General features: G+C 45.4%; 2 protein-coding genes and 1 long non-coding RNA gene across 4 annotated transcripts; 1 reads left to right on the top strand and 2 right to left on the bottom strand.

Annotated features, from left to right (window-relative positions):
- Nucleotides 1–616: 616 nt before the first annotated feature.
- Nucleotides 617–4603, bottom strand: LOC120660000. The gene is made up of 2 exons (XR_005669305.1): nt 4305–4603; nt 617–4135 (listed from the first exon to the last, which is right to left on the bottom strand). It is a non-coding gene; the product is annotated as an uncharacterized LOC120660000 (long non-coding RNA).
- Nucleotides 4604–10460: 5857 nt separating this feature from the next.
- Nucleotides 10461–15530, top strand: LOC120659999 (GDSL esterase/lipase At5g03600-like). The gene is made up of 4 exons (XM_039938313.1): nt 10461–10627; nt 10759–11007; nt 14525–14784; nt 14885–15530. The coding sequence occupies exons 1-4, from the start codon at nt 10558–10560 to the stop codon at nt 15392–15394; spliced, it is 1089 nt and encodes a 362-aa protein (XP_039794247.1). The 5' UTR covers nt 10461–10557; the 3' UTR covers nt 15395–15530.
- Nucleotides 15531–15596: 66 nt separating this feature from the next.
- LOC120659998 (protein HIRA-like) lies at nt 15597–21146 on the bottom strand. 2 transcript variants are annotated; one of them, XM_039938311.1, is made up of 10 exons: nt 20712–21146; nt 19731–20006; nt 19315–19566; nt 18833–19230; nt 17766–18750; nt 17223–17433; nt 16888–17122; nt 16670–16792; nt 16353–16473; nt 15597–16222 (listed from the first exon to the last, which is right to left on the bottom strand). In XM_039938311.1, the coding sequence occupies exons 1-10, from the start codon at nt 20817–20819 to the stop codon at nt 15914–15916; spliced, it is 3018 nt and encodes a 1005-aa protein (XP_039794245.1). In that variant the 5' UTR covers nt 20820–21146; the 3' UTR covers nt 15597–15913. The 2 variants fall into 2 exon arrangements, with proteins under 2 accessions (XP_039794245.1, XP_039794246.1); XM_039938312.1 differs by lacking the exon at nt 20712–21146 and having other exon boundaries at nt 19315–19569; nt 19731–19879.
- Between the last annotated feature and the right edge of the window lie 321 nt (nt 21147–21467).

Below are 21467 nucleotides of genomic sequence, written 5' to 3'. Positions count from 1 at the left end.
GATCGATTTCTGACTCAATTCGTAACCGAAGAATTATGTCACTCATTAGCTGGTAAATTCTCAGGTCTAACACTCGGGTGTTACAGGATTTATCTCGCTTTATGACATCAGATGATCAGGATCAGCAGGTGTATATGCTTGTCATGCATTCCAGAACGCCAAGATTCTGCCAGCCCTGCTTATTTTTATTATACACTAGCGATAAGCAATTTTTCTTGAACGTACGAGCGGCAAGCAATTAGCCAGCGCCGGATTTTGGACAAAATTTTTTTTTGCAACTTCTACAACACTATTTAGGATTATTAAATATAGACTAATTATAAAACTAAGGGTGTGTCTACACGTCAATCGATTGAGATTTAACTATCCGTCAATCGATGATGTGGTAGCCAGTCTGACAGCTCGACCTCCTAACCCGCTACCCATCTCTGTGTGCTTGTTACCCGATCTTATCGAGTCTACTTTTACTGTAGCGCACTCATTAAAGATTAGACACAACCAAAATGGACACACCTTAGCTGTTGGAAACTGACACTGGAATGGTCTTCTCAACTAGAATAGAAAGAAAGTAACAAATAAATTTTTAGCTGATAATAAAGTTACATTTACCCAGACATTTACAAGTACAATTTTTGGGCCAGTATAATAAGCAAAAAGTCATAGATCTGGAGAGAAAAAATACACATTTGTAGGTACGATTTCTAGGCTGATAATAAGAAAAAAAACACATCTGAAAAAAAACACAAATTTACAATACAACTTTTTGGCTGATAAGAAGAAAAAAAATAAATCTGAAAAATACACATGTACATAGCAACCTTTTGGCTGAAAATTTAAAAAACATCTTCAAAATAGAGGTTTAGAGGTACAATTTTTTGGCTGATAACAACAAAAAAACACATCTGAATAAGGCAAACCTGAAAATTTTAACACTTGGGTGGCCTGAAAAAACAAGACAGGTCCATGTTAAGAATTATAGTTCTTGTACTCCAAAATTTAACAACTACTTAAAATGATAGATACATATCAGCAAAAGGCTAGACATGCATAGTCATGGCAAGACAGGTCCATGTTTATCTTAAAAAACAACAGAAAAAAGATTAAACATAGGATGCATGAAGAACACATATAAATATTTTCTTCCGACAAAATGCAAGAAAAGACATTAGTTGCTAGAACTAGAATGTTTGAATCTTAATTTTGTTAAGAGAATGTACAAGTAAAGGATTGAGCAAGTACCTTGTAAAGATAGAACTTGACATCCCCAAGGATAATAATATCTATTGCTAGAATAGAACAGTTGTAACAAAAGTAAAAGGCATTACGATCACGTGAAATTAGTAAATCGAAGAAAGTCAGACAATAAAAGTTAAGTAGGATACTATTGCTGCCCCAACAAAAACAAGAGTTCAAGTCAATCAAATCGACAAATGGAGAATATTAAAATTCAAAACTAAATCAATTTACTGTCCAGAGTTTAAAAAATTATTCAAAGTTAGGCAGTTAGCACAATGTGGCATCTGAGAACATACATATGAAATCCTATAAGTTATTTCGTATAAAAGAAAAACCACCTAAAAGTGGCAATAGAAATGCATAGTAGCAAGGCATGGTTGTTGCAAAATGAATAAAGAAAGGATTGATGTAAGTTGCATGCATATTTTTTTAAATTATAGTGGTCATACAGACAAGATACACAAAAAATTTGGGGTGTCAGTACAATATTAGGCAACTCTAATTGAAATAAAAAGGAAGTCCAACTACCAGAATGTAGTGTCACACAAAAACTGATAAATATCCAAGAAAGGAGCAGCATATCCTAATAGAAAAGGTATGAGCCTATACATCAAAAAATAAAGTCCACAAAGATGCATATATGAACAAATGCTACTAAATATTGAATAAAAGAGGATAGATTATACCCCTCAATCTAAAAAATTACAGTTAGCAGGAAAATAAGATACAACAAAATCGTTCTCTCTCACTATGAAAAATTTAAACTATAATAATCAATGTAATACAACAAAATCGTTCTCTCTCAACAAATTTTTTGTGCCCTACAATATAATAATCAATGTAATACTTTATTTTTGCAGTGTAAGAAAAGACTGGAAATATCATATAAATTATGCTAATTACGTACTTAGAAAATGATATGACATTTCAAACTTAAGAGATATTATGAAAAAAGCTTGTAGCACCAGCGAAAAGCAAAATTATAGCAAGTGGTACTTTATTAATTGCAACAAAAAATTACACTTAGATATGAGTCTAAAAAGAACTTGTTGTTGGAAAAGTAATAACATAATTGCCTTATAATTAAATTTAACATATAGTATCCAATACAAATATGGCAGCTATTACCTTGTATTGGAGTTGTGTAAGAAAAATACTTTGACATATCAGAATAGTTTGGTATGCGAAAAAATAGAACTTTAGCAATCACGATTACGGAAAATGATGGTCAGAAAAGAACTAATTGGAACCTAATCTGGTATCTGCAGGTCCACACCGCACAGACACAAAAGAAAAGGATATCTCTCACAAAGTCAGAACACAAGAAATTGATGGTCAGAAAAGAACTAACTGTAACCTCAAAAGTTCAGTATTTGTAGCATAGGAGGGGACAGGGGTGGAGGGTATTTGAGATCATTTTTAGTCCACCTTATGTAATTCATGTAACTAAACAAAAATCGCTAAATCGAAACATGAAGGAAAAGAAGAAGGTATGATCTACACATCTTCCCTCAACTCCCAGAACTATACCATGATCAAGAAAATCTGACAGACCTCACCTACGAAACCAAGTAGGGACATGGTCGGATGAATAGAAACAAACCATAGAGTCACAGATACACATTAAAAAGTTTCAGAGGTCAACAAACAAAATGTTGACATACAGAGAGCAAAGAATGATAGGATGGACATGTACACATGGAGAAACATATTTTTTAAAACTTAAATACACCCTCTATTTTTTATCACCATCATATATAAATGAAAAATAGGGAGTATAAAGTTCACATTCCAAAGGCCGAAGTTACATGAAACTAAAAAAAAAGAATACTCATCAAGACAAAAAAGCAACAGTCAGCTAATGGAAGCAGCATACACAGAAGAAAATAGCATATATGCTTTTGAATCATGCAACAATCTAAAAGTAATATAACTTACAAAGTGGCCTACAAAATTCTTGAAGCAAAAGCAATCCACTATCTTATCAATGATCACCAAAGCAGTAAGCATGCATCTCAAACAAATACGCACCAACAAGACCTATTACTATGGCCAGTCATACAGCCGCCATAAATCAATGTGTCATTGGATAAACGGTGCATGGTACTATCCATGTCACTATCACTAACAAAAATCACATAACTGCATTGACACGTATAACAAGCCAACCTAGAGTAAAAATGCCAAGTCACAACACTCACGGGTGTCACCATGAGCACAGAGCATGCACAGAAAGGTAGACAGGAAGATATACGCATCAAAATTGAAGTTCAAAAGGAGTATATTTAACTAAGCATTAGTATAATTTTTAATAGCTTAAAGGTAAAAGTGAAAGCCTGCTACGGTCACAACGTTAACATCCATGAGACCATGATTCCACTTCCAGAAACACATGCATATGTAGTTCACATCATTGCAATTTATTTATACACCAGTTTATTGGTACAGATATGAATCCATTTTTAACATTAGCTTTTAACAACAGGAAACTAAAAACACACAAAAACAAAGCACAAAATTAGGAGATATGGATTTCTCAAGCCATCATAAACTCTGATTCAGTCACATATTTGCAAGCTCACAGCTAGTGGTGTTCACCAACAGCAGTAAAAGCTAGTAGTACAACACCTTAACATGCATGATTCCTCAGCTAGTAAGCACGTATGGACCAGGAATCTCCAAATCGAATCCCAAACATTTATTAATCCCCAAATATCCATCCCCCCTATACTAACTGTAGACCTGAAACTGAACAAAGACCAAGTGCAAATTCCCAGATCGAGACCCAATTGAACTTCGCTGCACCCAATTGAACATCGCTGCAGGAAATTCCCATATGGAGCATGATTTTGGTCCTATTCATTGGTCTCTCCGGCTCCATAGTCCATCCATCAAACGCCTTCACAGAACCGAAACGAGAGAAATGGAAGACACGAAGGGGGAGAGGAGATGACAGCAAGGTTGAGTGTCTTCGGGCGGAATAGAAAATCCAAAACATGACCATCTAAATGGGGGCACGAACAGGGACAGGAACCCTAATCGAATAGATTAAGTGATGAGATAGGTACCTCAATGCCGCACACGAGTAGATGCTTGCACCGACGAGATAGATGAATCACCGACGAGCTGCTGAATCGCCCCAATGCTTCGCTCCCCTCGTTCGGTGATGAGAATGAAGCCGAAATGGATCAGACACCCTGATGACATGGTCAAAAAATGGGTCGTGCGCATATGGACCCGATAACCGCCAAATGGGCTGAAGAGGTCGCAACATGGGCCCGAAAACATGATTTCCACATAAAGTTATTTTTGTACGTCCAGTGACGATCCAACGCTCCAGACCATCGATTGATAGATAAACGAGAATTCAGTTGATTGACAAGGAGCAAATCTGTAAAACTAATTACATAGATGGATGGGAAATCGCGAGTCAAATCTATTAAGCATAATTAATCCATCATTAGTTATTATTTACTGTAGCACGACATTGTCTAATCATTGCATAATTAGATTCACTGGATTCGTCTCGTGATTTCATCCGGAGGTTATAGAATGGGCTCTATCAGTTATCAACATTTAATATTTCTAATTAGCGATTAAACGTTTAAAGTTACTATAGCATTAGGAAAATTTTTGGGAATTAAACAGAGCAAGAAAGATCGTGCGACTCAGGAGGAAGCAGCAGCTACAGCTCCCGCGGCAGAGGATGGAAGCTTGCAGCGGGCAAGAGCACATTTGTCTGCGAGTAGTTTGGGCACGCCTGCATTCTGCGTCGGTGGCCACCGAGGCCCGAGGGTAGGTAGTTGGCGTTCAGGCTTCAGGCATTCAGACCAACCACCACGCTGCTTAATTGTACTATACTCTTACCAAGCAGCAGTCTAATTCAAGCTACAGTCACGACAAAAAAGAATGTAGACTACCTTTCAATGAAAAAGAACCGTAGAATTTATTTTGAGTGTTTCATACGTGACTGTCTGCAAACTAGTACTCTAACTTCTATATACTGTGGAGAGGGAGCCCTGGGAGCGCTCCGTTGCCCACGGAGCGACACATGTCCACAGAGAAAGGTAGCGCAACGCTGGTCGTCCGATCCGTCGCGGGAGATCGATTCACGCCATTTCTTGGTTTTTTCGCAAATACACTCTTCAAGTTTTTTTATTCGAAACCGCCGTCCACATTTTTTTTGCAAATTACTCCTGCCGAGCCACCCACCCAACAGCCCCATTCCCCGCCATGCCCCCCCTCAACCCCGCGGCACACCCTCCCCGGCCTCCCCCGCCCCCTTCCCTAACCCCAATCCTAGCATTCCCCCCTCCCCGCCGCCCCGCTTCCCTCCGCTCCCGCTGCCGGTCGCCGCCCTCTGCCCCTCGCCCTCCTCCACTGCCATTAGTCACCGTCCTTGGCCGCCACCCCCTCCCGGGCTCCCCACGTCTCGACCCCGCCGTCGACGCCCCTCCGACCGGCGGCGTGACGGTGGTGGATCTAGTCCGCTCCCCCCTCCGGCGCCGTCGTCCGCCGATCTAGGCCGAGGACGTCGAGGCGAAGCAATGGGCCGCGGATCTGGTCCAACGGCGTCGCGGTGGATCGGCGGGCGGCAGATCCGGGCGGCGGCGTCGAGGCGGTGCAGTGGCCGGAAGATCCGGGCGGCGGCATGGAGCGGGCGGCGGATCCGGACGCTGGTGTCGAAGCGGCGGCATCGGCGGTGGCGCTGGTGTCGAGGCGTCAGCACGAACGGCGGCGAGAGCAAGACGGACGGAGGAGACATCTAGGCAGAGGGGCGTACGGTGGGACGCCCGTTGGCATCCACCGCCGTGCGGTGCCGTGTTTCCTTTTTTTCTCAATTTTCCTTTTTTCTCTTATTTTTTCTCCTTTTCAGTTTCCTTCCATATTTTTTTCCTACGCGGTGGAGCGCGTTCTTCACCTAGTAAACTGATACGGCCAGGCCTGGATACGGCAAGTGCAGAATCTGGGGCAGGGCCATATTGCCTTCCATGTCAGGAAGCCGCTGTTAACAATTTACAAATCGCAGACCACAGGGATCACTGTGTTGCACCAAGTAGACAGCTGACACAAGTAAAACGCCACCAGACTGAGGCAATGAAGCCTGACAGGTTCTAAACATAGGATTTGTGCTCTGACTGTTGGCGCAATGCACCACACGTATACAGTACTAGGATGGTTGGCGCGCCCGTAAAGGCGTGGATGATCTGTGTTGTCAGAAATGGTGTAGCCATTACGCTTTAATGGTGGTATTTGAGTTGCTTTTAATGGTCTAGGCAGGTCTGCAATAATGAGGAAAGGTATCAATATATCATCACGGTTTATATAATCATAGACATGGCTTAATATAACCAGTTATTCAAATTGACTTGATATGCCTTTGAGTAAGGAGTCATAGGATTTGCAAAACTCAATGACAACAGCATTCCACAGATACAAAATATAATACCGAACATAAAATAGTAACATCTCTATAGAAAAGCAAGAGATTTTAGCATACCAACAGCTTCCTTTGTGATTAGAACACTATTGGAGGCTCACTTCAAAGAGTTCCTGCCTAATGCAAATGACATCTTTCACCTTATCAAAAATCTATATAAAATAGTTTAAGTTGGTAGCTACGGAAAATCAAACTACCAATTAATAATAGCTTGCTGGCAGAAGGCAGAGATGAATAAAGTTTCATTGACCGTAGCATCATGCATGGGACGGAGCGGAGAGAGTTATATGTAAATGCGGGTTGGAACAAATTGGGATGGGTTGAAATGGATACTTTGTGCAAACGAAATGGGTTGAAAGCGAGTTGTCCTGCTTTGAAAGTCGGACTCCGAAATTAAAACTCTCATGTTCAAACTTAAAATTCTATCAAAATTAACTGAAATTTGTTGGAAATGACTCGGTATGACTGGCAATTACTCTGTGTAAAGCAGTGTGGTTAGACCTACACATGGGCTCAGGTCAAGAGCCAGACCCTGGAAATAGAACCTCACATTAACATTATAAAATTTTATCAAAATTGATTGAAATTTATTGGAGATAACTCAGTATGATCGGTAGCTACTCTCTGCAAAGCAGTATGGCTAGAACTACATGTGGACCCCACGTCAAGAGCCGAATCTTGGAAATAGAACCTCGTGTTCACATTATAAAATTTTATCAATGACTGAAATTTGTTGTAGATGACTCAAACTGGCAGCCCGGTAGCTACTCTCTGTAAAGCAGTGTGGCTAGAACTACATGTGAGTTCCACGTCAAGAGCCGGACCTTGAAAATAGAACCTCCTGTTCATATTATAAAATTTTATCATTGACTGAAATTTGTTGGAGATGACTCAAACTATATAACAGCTACTCTGTGCACAATAGGTGTGGGTAGATAAACACGTGGGCCCCATATCAAGAGCGTATACCCATGGATTTAAGCGTCATATGGGACAGAGCAGAGTGGGTTATTTAGTTGAGCTTTTGAGTTGGGGGTGAGTTGCTATTAGATCTCCGTAAGTATCGTGGTGGGGTGGATTTTAACATGTTAACTATCTACAGCAGATTATCTATCCCTTTTTTAATACCAAAAATTTATTCTTTTGGTAATGTGTGATGCCCCCAGCAGACTACCAATTATATCGCTAATACCAAAAAAAATTTGGCAATTGCCAAAACACAACTTCCTCTTGCTCAACTGTAGGGGTTTCTCCCTCCACTCTATCATTTGAGTAATATGCTACAACACTTGCTACAAAAATTTAAAAAATATTATTAATGATGGAGAGAAAATATATAGAGTGTGAGAGATAAGCAATGTACTGGAAATGATCTAGCACGCCGATGCGACGCCGTAGGATGACGATGCGCTGGCGCATGCTATGCGAAGCGGCGGCGATTGAGCAACGTTCGATTTATTCCATACGCAAGGCCGATCCTTTTTCCCATCGCGTCAAGCCTCCAGCGTTAGACGCACGCATATTGCACCTGCGGCCAACAATTCTAGAGAGGCAGCGCCCAGCACAGAAGCCACGCGGCAAGCATGGAAACACCAGGCGCTGGATGCTCTTCCTTTCTTCCAGCAATATAGATTTACATATATGGCTGCCGGTCAAAATTTACCAAGAATTGGTATGGTACTGTACCGGTATGAAATTCCTGGAACATGCTGCTGAACCTTCCATAGGAGTGAAGGACTCCAATTTCACCGAGTAATAGCTTCTGCTTAAGCATGCCCCCACATGATGTCGTAGTATTTATAACCAAGTTGTGCGGCTGCCGCTGCCGTGCTGCAAGCAAGAGCACCCCAAACTCTTGATGCCGCCGTGGCTGGACCGTACGTTGCTGCTGAAGCTAGTCGTCGTAGCGGCAGCATGCATGCAGATGCAGCTTTATGCCTTTATCAATTAACTAGCAACCTGCATCAGCGAGCGTATGCGCTTAGCCTGCATCCCTGAAGCCAAGATTCTGCGACACCCATCGGCGTTTAATTAACTTAGGCCCTGTTTGTTTCCGCGTCCAGGAGACGCGCTTGCTGGGGACGCGCGGCACGGAGAAGCGAGCCAGAAGTCGCTTTCCATTTTTCACCGGCCGCAGTACAAATTTCGCGTTTTGCTGCCGCTGCGTTTGACAGAAGCGAGAAAAACGCCGGGCGTTTGGCGGGATTTTTTCGTCGGCTCGCTTCTCTCCGTTGAGAATCCGATTATAAGCAGTCCCAAACAGGCCCTTAGACGGCAGCATCCCTGAAAGCGATTGTGTTACTCCGTCCCTTGCATGGGGAGATAAGGGAGTATATGGACGCCCTGTTCGGCTGACCGCATGAATAATATAGGACTTGTAGAATGAATAGTATTCTGTGAGAGGAAATAAATCGAGACAAGCCAAATCTAGATAAGCCGAACAGCCTCGGAATAGAAACTGAACTTCTGATGTGCGGCTGAGGATTGCAGTGCACCAAGCCAAGCCAACAAGTATAGGTGGCCAAACGGCCGCCCGGGCATGGCACGGCCCGAGCTCAGCGAGGCGTGTCGGGGCACGGCAGCACCACCGTGCGTGCCGTGTAGTGCCGGCATCCCGGCCCGGGACGGCCCTACGAGAGCGCCGGCATGCCGTGCCGTGACCCGGGGCACGCCAGCACTCCAGGCCGGGGGCGGCGGCGGTCCGCGCAGGGGCGGCGGCGGTGGTCGAGGTATTGAGTTGTTAACGGGCCGCCTTCGTGCCGGCCCACTAACCGAGCAGTGCCCGTGTTAGTGCCGCGGGCCGCTTTGCCGGCCCAAGCACGGCACGGGCCCGAATGGCCACAGGCCGGGCTGTTCTCGGGCCGTGCTTTTTCAGACTGTGCCCGTGCCAACCCAGCGGGCTTGGCCCATCTGGCCAACTATACCAACAAGCCAGCACGCTTCCTCCCTTGGCGTCCACACCCACCAGCCAGTCCTCCCATCGCCAAGGTTGCTTGGTTCAATGCAAGACCATGCCCGCGTGCTGAAGCTGCGACCACTAGGATGCGATTGGATAGTTCTTTTTTTTTTCCAAGTTGGAACGCAACCTTCGTTTCATTCGCAGCCAGCGACGCGGAGACGCAGCAGCAGCTGTCCTGCTGCCGCGGAGTGGCGCGGCGTTAATGCGGCCGCAGCCGCCCGGGAGCGGGTGGGTGGCAGTCGAATCGAGAGTCTGAATCGAGCCGGCGGGGGACGGGCGAGATGGAACGACCAATTATTTGGCCGAAGACCAGACGAGGTGCGTGCTGCGAGCCGGCAAAAGGCTCGACCAAACGGCGTGGCCGAGTGCGGGTGAGCCGGTGAGGTGTGCGGCAGTGACTGCACCTGCCCGTCCTGCCGCCGAGAGACCGAGAGGAGAAGAGAGCACCCATCACTAGCCAGATGCCACGAGCTAGGCCCAGAGGAGAAGGGATGACGAGGATGGAAATAAGGAGAGTCGGCCCAGGCGCACACCCGGAGAAAGTCTCGCTTTACCCCCAAAAATAAACCAAACGGCGTGGCCGAGTACGGATGAGCTGGTGAGGTGTGCGGCAGTGACTGCACCTGCCCGTCCTGCCGCCGAGAGACCGAGAGGAGAAGAGAGTACCCATCCATCACTAGCCAGATGCCACGAGCTAGGCCCAGAGGAGAAGGGATGACGAGGATGGAAAAGAGTCGGCCCAACGGGCGCAAAGTCTGGCTACACCCCAAAAATTAACTCAAAAGGTGAAAGATTTACTCACTTTTATATTGGTTCAACTCTCACTCCATAGCTAATAGAATGTGGACTAATCCCAACACCACCGGCTTCCGTTAAGCCGCCCGGGCGCCCTCCCCACCACCGCAGCACGCAGCGGCGCGAGATGGGTGCTCGTGGCCTCCCTCGCCCGGCTCTGCCTGCCATGCCGGCGCTCCTTCTCCTCCTCCTCCTCTGTAAGGCCCAAGACACCACCCACCTCCGTCTCCCTTGCAGCGATCGAGCATCTCTCTCTCTCTCAGCTAGCCGCAGTTACTTTCCCGCTTTCGATACCTTACATACTGTACTCCTCGTGTGGATGACGAAGGCCTGGTGGTCGCGCCGGCGGCGCGGGCGGCGGCGCGCGGGCACAGGGACGACGACGCTCCCAGCTGCGGCGGCGGCGGCACGGCGGCCCCGCGGCTGTGGGTGTTCGGTGACTCGTACGCGGACACGGGGAACCTCGGTGACCTCGGGCGGGAGCTGACGCACGCGTGGTACGACCCCTACGGCGACACCTTCCCCGGCCGCCCCACCGGCCGCTTCTCCGACGGCCGCGTCCTCACCGACTTCGTAGGTGCGTGCGTCCACCTGCAGCCTGCCTGCTGCTCTTCTCTGTTCATAATCGTAGGTCGTACCAGCCTCCTAGGAGTAGTAGGCAAACGAAGCACATGGCCCCGTACCCCGCCAGGCAGGCAGGCCACCTCCATGAGTCCCAAGCTCGGGGGCGGATGGATCGATCGGTAGTGATGAGTGCCCTCGCATTGATGGCGCGCTCGCCCTTGTTAGTTGGGGTTCCAGGCTTCCAATCAATACGATCCGACGACCCTTGTTGCGCGCAGTTTAGTTCTTGCGAAGGAATCTTGCTAATACGAAGTATTAAATGAAGTCTATTTATAAATTTTTTTTGTATGGATGGGTTGTAAATCGCGAGACGATTCTAATGAGTCTACTTAATTCATGATTTGCAACAGCGATGCTACAGTAACCGTCCGCTAATTATTAATTAATCATGGATTAATTAGTATTATTAGATTCGTCTCGCGATTTACAACCCATCTATACAAAAGTTTTACAAATAGACTTCATTTAGTACTTCAAATGATCAAAATTCCTTTGCAAATTTTTTTTTCAAAATGAACTAAACAGGCAATCCACTCCATGCATCTCATGGTCTACAATAGCCACTCAAATTTGACTTAGGCCGTGTAGTTTCATGTGACGGATGAGTTCATGTTGATAAAATTCAGTACCTCACATCCTATAAAACTCTATTTTTCTTTACTTGCCATGCTAGTAAAATTGACGATATTTGATGCTATAAAATCCTCCATAAAACTCTATTGAAATTGATCTTATTATACTTATGGCTCCTCTAAGGGCCTGTTTGGCTCCAGGACTTTTTCCAAAAGTCCCTATCACATCAAAAGGAATCTTACTATTTTATATTATTAAATAAAATCTGTTTATAAATGTTTTTTTGACAGCTGAGTGTTTTTTCGCGAGACGAATCTAATGAGCCTAATTAATCGATGATTGGCTACAGTGATGCTACAGTAACCATTCGCTAATCATAGATTAAGATACATCATTAGATTCGTCTCGCAGTTTAGCCCCAGGGTTCTGCAGTTAGTTTTATAATTAATATTTATTTAATACTTCTAAATACTAAAAAGTCCCTGGGACTTTTTTGAAGTCTCTGTTCCTAAACACCCTCTAAATGCTGAGATAGATATCTATATATTTATCCAAATATTGTTCTATATTTTAGGTGCAACAGTTTATTCTACGCCAACAGCTAAGATGGAAGAATTACTGAACAAATCTTTAGTAATTTAATAAGTTTAATTAAGTATTTTAATAATTATTGTTGCTAGTAACAGAAGATGCACTTACAATATTCTGCTTGCGCATTTCCAAAGCTGTAGATCGGTATCGTCCCCACAATCTGCCGTATCACACAGGCTATCAGCCGGCACCTGTGCATACGCGCCACGTACCCATTCCAGTGAGAAACCAAAAATAGCTCCCTGTGCACCACAAGCTTCCAATCTCCATTGTTGGGAACTTGGAACGATGAATAACACAGGGAATTAATTAATTAATATACTATACTAACGCTTCAAGAATCGGAGCGTTTCTGTGAATCGTGGCCCCATGTGGGACCCACGCACTATTTTATGCGGGTCCCACGCGCTATTCAGGCGGGCCCACGCGCTATTCATGCGGGACCCACGTGGGACCCACGCGCTATCCAGGCGGGCCCACGCGCTATTCAGGCGGGACCCACGTGGGACCCACGCGCTATCCAGGCGGGACCCACGTGGGGCCCACGGTTCTATTAAGTGAGACTTTTTATTTTAAAAATATTTTCCTTCCATTATTTGATAATATAAAATATATTTAACTACTTCATACATATAAAAATAATAACTAAACTTTGTATACTACATTCACACGTGGTAGTTCTACTACTTTTTGGCTTTGAGTTTCTCTCCGTAAACTCACAAAATATACTTGAACTGTTCATTCATTTCTAATCTTTTTTTTCCTACTAAACTAATCAAACTATACCTACTGACAAAAAAAACGAATTCCTAAGGAAAAATTGTCTGTACCTCTATACTAAAATGTTTGAGATTGGCACGCTCTCAGACTCTAAACTACTATGTCGTTTTACTGTAATTTTTAGATTTAACTCAATACATCGATACGATGTTGTTTTAAACATAGTATCAAATAATATCTTTCCATTAGTATTTTAGATCAATTTTTTTATAGGCGCGTGTAGCGCGCCAACCTGACTAGTTGTATTTACTCGTGCTAGCTATAGCTGCAAACAACGGCCACTGAAAAAAGCAAGCAGTTGCGGCTGTGAAGCGGACGGAGCAGCTAGCGAGCCCGCCACATGCAGACACATACACACACTGACACGCAGAGCCGCGCTGACGTGGCACTCGGCCGGGCCGTGCACGCGTGTCATGCTGGCTGGTTCGATCATCTTGACTTTTTGGCCAACTCGGCTGTCACCGAGGTGCCGCCCGGGCGGAAGCAGTTGCCTGCTACCGCACATGCCCCGCCATGCTTTGTAACGTGCTAGTGTCTCGATCGTGAACTAGGCAACGTCCCGTAACCAGGGGTGGTAAATGGTCCAATATTTTGAACTAGAAAATCTAAGGATCGGGCCCTAAAAGGGCCGGGCTCTAAACATATGTATTTTTGAACTAAAAATTTTAAGGGCTTTATTGGGCTGTGAAGAGGCCATTAGGGCCATGGCCCATTACCACCCCTACCCGTAACTTATCAAAAAACAAAAAAAAAAACTAGGCAAGTGAGATGTTGTAATTTAACTAAGCACATCATCACGTGATGCTCAAACACAACACAAGTATAGTCCACAATGCCACAACACTATTTCTGCACGAGCAAATATATTTATGCAAAAAGTTATGTATATATTTGTGCATGCCGCCTAGCTAGCATTTTAATTGTGGTCTAAATTAAAGGAAGGCCATTGCGGCTATTACTAGTACAGTGCATGCTATAGGAATTTAGGTCAAGATGCGTCCGAAACATCTTTCCCGATCAGCAAATATTTGCGTATCTAGCTTACTAGCCACGTGGCGGGGCATCACCATCAACTCATCAAGGCCTAGCTGAGAAAATAAAATAAAATAAAATGTAGGGACATGCCATTCCTGCAAGCCAAGACCATACTCCATGCTATGCGGCGGCATCGATCTCACTGCTAGAATAATGGCCGACTCTTCAGGAAACAAGAGTTCGACTGAGTCGATCTGCCAATGGCACTTCTGACAGCGTCATTACCTCACTAGTTAAGCGGCCCCCCGGCAGCGCATGCAGGCGTGCATCTCAAACACCGAGCAGGCAGTAGTACAAGGGGCAAGTAGAGAGATTCGATGAAATCCCCGTGCTGGGATAATGCTCCAACCTAACCTTAACCTTTCCTTTTCCAGCAGTACACAAGCCGGCACAGTTTAATTATTATTTACTTACAAGCAGCTTTCCCCCCCTGCTAATAACCAACAATTAACAATGCGTCGGCATGCTTGCTGGAACGATGCGGCGTGCAGCTTCGGCCATGGGGATGCCGACGCCGGTGGCGTACAAGCTGCGCAGGGGCGCCGCGCCGGGGCTCCTCGCGCGCGGCATGAACTTCGCCGTCGGCGGCGCCGGCGTGCTCGACACCGGCAACTTCCAGCGCAACATCAGCGCCCAGATCGACCTGTTCCAGGCGCAGCGCCAGCGCGCTCCCTCCGGCTGCGGCGTCGCGCTCGTCGTCGTCTCCGGCAACGACTACGCCTACGCCGCCGACAAGGACAACGGCACGAGCGTGAGTCGCCCCGCCATCGTTCATCATCATCATCTTACCGTCCTGATGGCTGACGCCCTAATACTAACACGTCGCTTGCAACGATGGCGGAGCGCGGCAGGCGGCGATCGCGTACATCCCGACGGTGGTGCGGCAGCTCCGGGAGCAGCTCCGGCGGCTGCGCGACGAGGCCGGGATGCGCAGGGTGGTGGTCACCAGCTTGCACCCCCTCGGGTGCACGCCGCTCTTCACCCGGCCGCTCAACTACAGCGGCTGCGACCCGCTCACCAACGCCGGCGCCGCGCAGCACAACGCCGCGCTCCGCTCCGTGCTCGCCGGCCTCGACCCGGCCAACCGCACCTTCTTCCTCCTGGACCTCAGCGCGCCCTTCGCCGCCCTCGTCGACGCGCCGCCGCCAGGGAGGTTCGCGGAGCCGAGGAGGCCGTGCTGCGAGGCCCTCGCCGACGGCGGCTACTGCGGCCAGCAGGACGACGACGGCAAGAGGATGTACACGCTGTGCGCCGACCCCGCCGAGCACTTCTACTGGGACGACGTGCACCCCACGCAGGCCGCATGGGCCGCCGTCGCCGAGGCTTTCAGGCCCAAGATCCGCGAGTTCCTCTCCACCTGACCTACCTTGGATTTCGACTATTTTTGTTCTGCCGGGGATTAAAAAAAATGCGCAAAGGAATCGCCCAAAGCTAACAAAATGTTCATGGTCTGTCTACCAGATCATTTATTAGTGAAACTCTTCAGTTACTGAGACACTTTTTACCATGCAAAAACAAGCTGCTAGATGCTCTCGGTAAAAGCAAGATACACACGACCAGCTCTGCACACTAAAACCATCAAGATCAACCAGAAAGGACATGAGTTTACCCTGCCTTGTACAGATTTTTACTGTTACACATCAATCACCAGGCGACCTCGCGCTTCCTTTTTCTACTGTTACACTCAGCGTTACAGCTAACGGGGTTCAAAAATCAGTGTTCGCCCGAGGTCGCCTCCCTTGCTAAACAATGTACCGGCTACATGCACAACAAATTGATTGGTTCATATAAGGACTTCTCAAAACAAGACTATCCTATCATACTTACCGAGGGGGGGTCAGTAAGTCTCCAGCAACCGGACTGGAGCATGCCAGGGCCGCCTACGAGGTGGTCACTTTGTCATTGGCTTCTGTTATTGCCGGTTGTGGTGTTGGCGCGACATCCATCTGGTCAGCTTTGGCTTCTGTTATTGCCGGTTGCGGTGTTGGCGCGACATCCATCTGGTCAGCTTTGGCTTCTGTTATTGCTGGTGGCAGTGTTGGTGCGACATCCATTAGGTCAGCTTTAGCCTCGGCAGCTTCATACTCTGACAGAAGATCCACGAACTCGTTGAGCAATCGCTGGACTTTCCGGTTGGATGCCATCGAAGGAAGTATGTCTTCCCTAAGAAGTTTGTGCTTCTTCATTCCCTGTACAATAGCCATCAATTAGTATACAGACTGATTTAAGAGTTCATGAACCCTCGTTGTTATATGGAAAATAAATGGTCCATCTTCTGTGGACACAAATGCAGAGGATGAGTCTAGTATGCAGACTTACGAGAACATCAGGATCCCACTCTGGGTTTTTGGGATCCGTAGATGATGCAGAGCTAAACATGCCCATCGGAGGACCTAGAAAGCTCTCACAAACCTCACGTAGACGAGATTCATCTGCTTCTCTGCATATAATGAAGAAAAACATGAAAGAGATTTCATTAAAACCTAAAGCGTCAACAAATAATTTTCATCTGACAAAAGAAATTCACATACTACTTTTCAATCAATTCAATGGATGGAGCTGAGGATCACAAAAGCAATGCTACCAAGTTCAGGATAACCCACAGACATGGAAACTAAATTAAGTATAGGCCTAACCTTGCCAAAAACCGTATGTAGGACAGTAGGCATTGGCGGTACTCCTGTGGTGACTGCAAAGCTAAAGAAGCTGCCAGCTGGGTCTCCAAATGGGCGCGTGTCTGCAAACCATCATCTGTAACCCTGAAACAGAAATTCCCATATCAGTTGGTTTCGAGCAAAACTCTGATATGTTTCAAGTGGTCATAATACTAAAGCAATCAAAGGTGCATGCTGACCTGCTCCAAATAGGCTTTCTAGCCATGAACTTGCCTATATCAATCTGCAACTTGCCCAACTCTCCACCTTGAGGGTAACTAAATGAACTAGCAAAATTTGATGCTGGAAAACAATCATCAGCAATCCTTAGCCAGCACCTCATGCTCATGTCATAAAGAAAAGCATGGCGGCTGGCAAGGACAACTAAGGGTGAACCACATCTAGAGAATTTAGCAGATATAACCTTTACTGCACCTGTCAACAAGGCAAAGAAAACTACTAAGCACCAACTGTTTCAGCAAGCACTGTTTCAAGCTGTACATGACAACTGAATACTGGATGCACAAGTAGTTACCAGCATGATTTCCTGACGGCTCATCTGGAGATGTAACCAATGAAGCCAAAGAGTCCTGCAAAATGCAGGTCCTGTTATAGAGGTCCCATATGTAAATTAGACCTCTTCTTGTGACAAGAAGCAATTTCCAGCAGTCGTCACAATCTATAAAAACAGCTGCAGATCCCATCATCATCGCAGGCATCGCTCGTCTTCCACATTCCGTATAAACCTAGTTAATTAAGAAGAACCAATTGTGAGGAAACAAAAGCCTATTCCAGCAATAATTGGCAGCGGTTAGATAGTACTCCTTTCCAAACAACACCACACGTTTATTTTTAATATATTACATATTATAATGTTAGACCATGAAATTGACATTATATGATAGTTCTTTAAAATATGAACCCAACGATACTATATTTCTATGGTACAACCACAAATTCTTAGAGTAATTGTTAATCGAAGATTGAATCTTTGGTTACGTGTGTGCTTTTAGGAAAAGAAAATCCATATTGAAATCAGAATAATGGATAAGAAATTCTGATAAGGGAAAATATTCACCTGCAGGCAACCATCTTCACAGCCAACAGCCCAGAAATTTGCATTGCCCGCCAAGACAGTAACCTTTCCAGAGATACGATCCGACCAAAGAGTTTCCGTTCCTCTAGTACACCTTATCTCAGTTTCTTTTGTTGAAAAGGCACCACCGACACCAATCATATCAGCTGCAGCGCGTTCTACAGGCTTTGCTTCAAGGCAGACTAGCAAAGACTCCTCATTGTCTTTCTTATTTGATACATGGATAGAGAGCACAGAGCAGGTCAAGGAGCCTGGGACAACCAAGCCAGTGTGCTCTACACTGAGCCTTCCATCAATCCCTGCACTGGTTGAAGCTTTTTGAATAACAAGACTCTCAGTAATGTTCACCCTGGCTGTCACACCAGAGCGGTCCTTAACTCCACAGTTATTACAGTTACCGCTACTGCCATAAGATGGTCTTATTCCGTTCATTCGCTGATCTAAGGATGAAAAATCCACAACCTGATTCTGAGAATGGTTGGGTATGTTATCCTGATTGGAAGGAAATCCAACAGCCTCTGGGATTATCCTTTTCCGGCCATCAGGACGCCGGTATTCTCTCTGCTTCACTGGACTAGATAACCGAGAAACTTTATTTGCATCACCAGCAGCAGAACCTGATGTTTTCTTCCCATCTTCGGGCAAAGCTTCAGGAGCTTTCTGACTTTGCACAACTGGAGCTGGGTTAGGCACATCCGCAGGAACTTTTGGGGGTGCTTGAAATTGCTGAACAACGGAAGTCCCTTTTTTGCTAGCTGATTGCTTTGCTGATGCTTCTTCAAGCAGTAACTGTGCTGGGCTTTCAACCAGATTTGATTGCCGTCCTCTGACATCACCATATCTACTCCTCTTCAATTCATCTAGTTCAGAATCACTTAACCTGTATCCAAGCTCCTTTGCTTCAAAGTGAAAGTTGGCAACCGATCCATCCAAGGAGCATGCAAAAAGTGAATAACCATCAGGGCTCCTGTCAAGTGAAAGCACGGCATCACTGTAAGCTTGGGTATATGGGTAATACTAACTATAGAGGAATAATTGAAATGTCTTACCAAGATAAATCAACCACACTTTGAGAGAAAAAATGCTTAGCAACAAACAATGGCCGGGCACTTGCTGTCGTCCAAACAGTAATAGTTCTGTCTTGACTTCCAACAGCAATAATGTTATACGGTTGCTGTTCTTTTGTTGATGTCTTTGATGCTCCATTGACCCATCCAGCTGGCAAAGCCTTTGTGTCTTGCCCATTTGAGAAATTCTTACGGAACATTGAGTTATTAAACTTAACCACCACAACAGGTGCATTATGCCCTAGAAAGTCAAAAGTTGCAGACCACTCGCCTCTCTCAAGCACAGGGGCCGAATGCCTAGGTTTCTGGAAGCCGTGAGTCGTAGTAATAAAGTGTCCACAAGGTGACCATGAAAGTCGCCTAAAAAATGTTGAACCAAGCTGCAGGAAGATAGAAAATGAAAAGAGATTTCAGCAACAAGTCTTTTGTGAGCAAAATGATAAAAGTTGGGAAATATAACATACAGATTTTGTCCAATGGCCTTCTGTCTTGTGAGCAAGACTCCAGTCACTTGTACGCCATATTACAACAGTCTTATCATCTGATTGGCTTGCAAGAAAAGAACCAATAGGATCCCAAGTAACCCCTTTGACCAAGCTGGAATGCCCTCGCAAGACAGCAGTGCACATGCCGTTGGTCATGTTCCATATATGAACAGTATTATCCAAGCTGCCGCTAGCCAACGTTGAATCATCAGGGGACCAATTAAGATCTACCTACTTTAGGCATAGGAAAAGGAGGTGTTCAACAGTTAGACAGTAACAATAACTAAATGTGATAATAAGAGTTCAAGAGTAACAGCAAAAACTGTATACATGGTTATTTAAGGAAAAAAATAGGGCAGATATACAGCACGGGTGCAGTTTCGGAAGATAATTACCACGTCCGCAGTATGCCCTCTTAAGGTCATAACAACCTTCCAATTTTCTAGATCTGCAGGTTCTCCACTACCAAACTCAGCTGTTCCAGAACCAGCTTTTCTCTCATGAATTAGGATAACCTGATCATCTGATCCTGAAGCCAGATAGCGTCCATGCCTGGCCCATCTCACACAGTTTACTGATCCAAAATGGTCACGCATTGTAGCTAGCAACCTTTGGCTTGAATCATTGTTGGCATTGTCCTTGTCCACAGATGTCATGCTCCATATTCGAACCTATTCCAACAAGAAAGCAAATAAAAGGGACTTAGTAAATAGAAGATCACCTAGGAAAGACAGAAGGAAAATATAAAAGAGTGGTTATACCTCAGTATCGCATAAACAAGAAGTTACCATCAAATATGACTCAAACAGATCACAAAACACAACAACCGCAGTGTTAAAATTTCCAATTATCACTCAACAACAAAGCTACCATCATTCCCAGTAAAGAATCACATCACTAGCAAACCTTCATCAACACTCAGCACATCCTAACAAGCTGGACTAAAGTCAACACAAATGACTCAAATTGGCCTTATGAGATTCGAATTTGGGACGGTAAACAGTGGCTGTCCAACAAGTTCCAGCCGAAAATCCTGATACTACATCACAAATTCTAAGGTTATCTGAAATACTTCCCAATTCATCCAAAATAATACCCTTAACCAAACAAGTTGGACCCAAGAACGCAAAAATGCTCATAAGCTATTAGCTATACTTGACCTCCAAATAATACTTTCAACTTGGGAACATCATCGAAGCACAAAAAAGGTTACCCATACAATAGTTAGCATGAAAAAAAAGGTTAAGCAAGGCAAGCTATTAGGAGGGAAAAAATTCATTGCAAAAAAGACAAAAGAGCAAGCAAAAGATTTGCAGCAGTGAGCTCCAATTAAATTAAACTGAAGAAAACAGTGAGAAAAAAACAACACAGCATACCTTCTGGTCGCCGCCGCCGGTGGCGAAGCGGAGGCCGCCGGGCTGGATGTCGATGGAGAAGATCTGCAGGCCCTCGTGCCGAATCCAGCTTGGCTTCTCGGTAATCATCTCCTCCCACCCCCAGGCAGACAAGACTACACTCAGCGTCCGTCACAGCCCCAAATCGACGAGGCCATGCTCAAAACCCTAGAAATCCGCGGCGAAAACCCTAGCTGGGGGACGACTGGTATCGGGACGCGAGGGGGCGAATCGGGCAGGCCGGGTAGTTGAGAAGCTCGGAGGACTAAGGATTCGGGGGAGAACCGGCGGCGGGAGGCGGATTCGATCGGCGGGGGGCGGCGGCGGTGCGAAGAACACGGCGGCGCTGTTCGTCCTGTTCGTGTGCGAGACAGGGCGAAAAAATACAAAAAACAAACAAAAAAACGAAAACGAATTCGAGTGAAAAATTGAACTCAAACGAAAAGCGTAAAGGGAAGGCAAAGACGTGTCAGGAATTTAATTTTACCTTTTGGCCCTTTTTTTTCTAGGTCTCCTACCCAAATACCATGTGTATATTAAGTGCCATGCTTTGATATTGGTGCTTTGAATAGGGTACATCCGATCCGATGATGACTGTAACCGCATCTGCAAAATTCGGTACTGTTCAGCCATCTTTTCACAGCCAATCAAGTTGGTTTGTTCATAATCTGACAAAAAAAATTGGTATGTTTGTTATCGTGGACCAAAGTTTGAATTCAGCATTTGCAAATTGCAACT

Source organism: Panicum virgatum, chromosome 2N, assembly GCF_016808335.1.
Source record: "Panicum virgatum strain AP13 chromosome 2N, P.virgatum_v5, whole genome shotgun sequence".
NCBI lineage: Eukaryota > Viridiplantae > Streptophyta > Magnoliopsida > Poales > Poaceae > Panicum > Panicum virgatum.
The sequence above is the reverse complement of the archived record's forward strand: the minus strand, read 5'-3'. Positions and strand labels throughout refer to the sequence as shown.

What these genes read in the sequence shown, in the direction of transcription:
- LOC120659999 (XM_039938313.1), top strand. Translation starts at nt 10,558, where the DNA reads ATGGGTGCTCGTGGCCTCCCTCGCCCGGCTCTGCCTGCCATGCCGGCG. An exon ending in CCTTCTCCTCCTCCTCCTCT is followed by an intron (nt 10,628 to 10,758) that starts GTAAGGCCCAAG and finishes TGGATGACGAAG; the next exon opens with GCCTGGTGGTCGCGCCGGCG. An exon ending in CGTCCTCACCGACTTCGTAG is followed by an intron (nt 11,008 to 14,524) that starts GTGCGTGCGTCC and finishes TGCGGCGTGCAG; the next exon opens with CTTCGGCCATGGGGATGCCG.
- LOC120659998 (XM_039938311.1), bottom strand. Translation starts at nt 20,819, where the DNA reads ATGATTACCGAGAAGCCAAGCTGGATTCGGCACGAGGGCCTGCAGATC. An exon ending in TACATACGGTTTTTGGCAAG is followed by an intron (nt 16,474 to 16,669) that starts GTTAGGCCTATA and finishes CATTATATGCAG; the next exon opens with AGAAGCAGATGAATCTCGTC. An exon ending in AGTGGGATCCTGATGTTCTC is followed by an intron (nt 16,223 to 16,352) that starts GTAAGTCTGCAT and finishes GCTATTGTACAG; the next exon opens with GGAATGAAGAAGCACAAACT.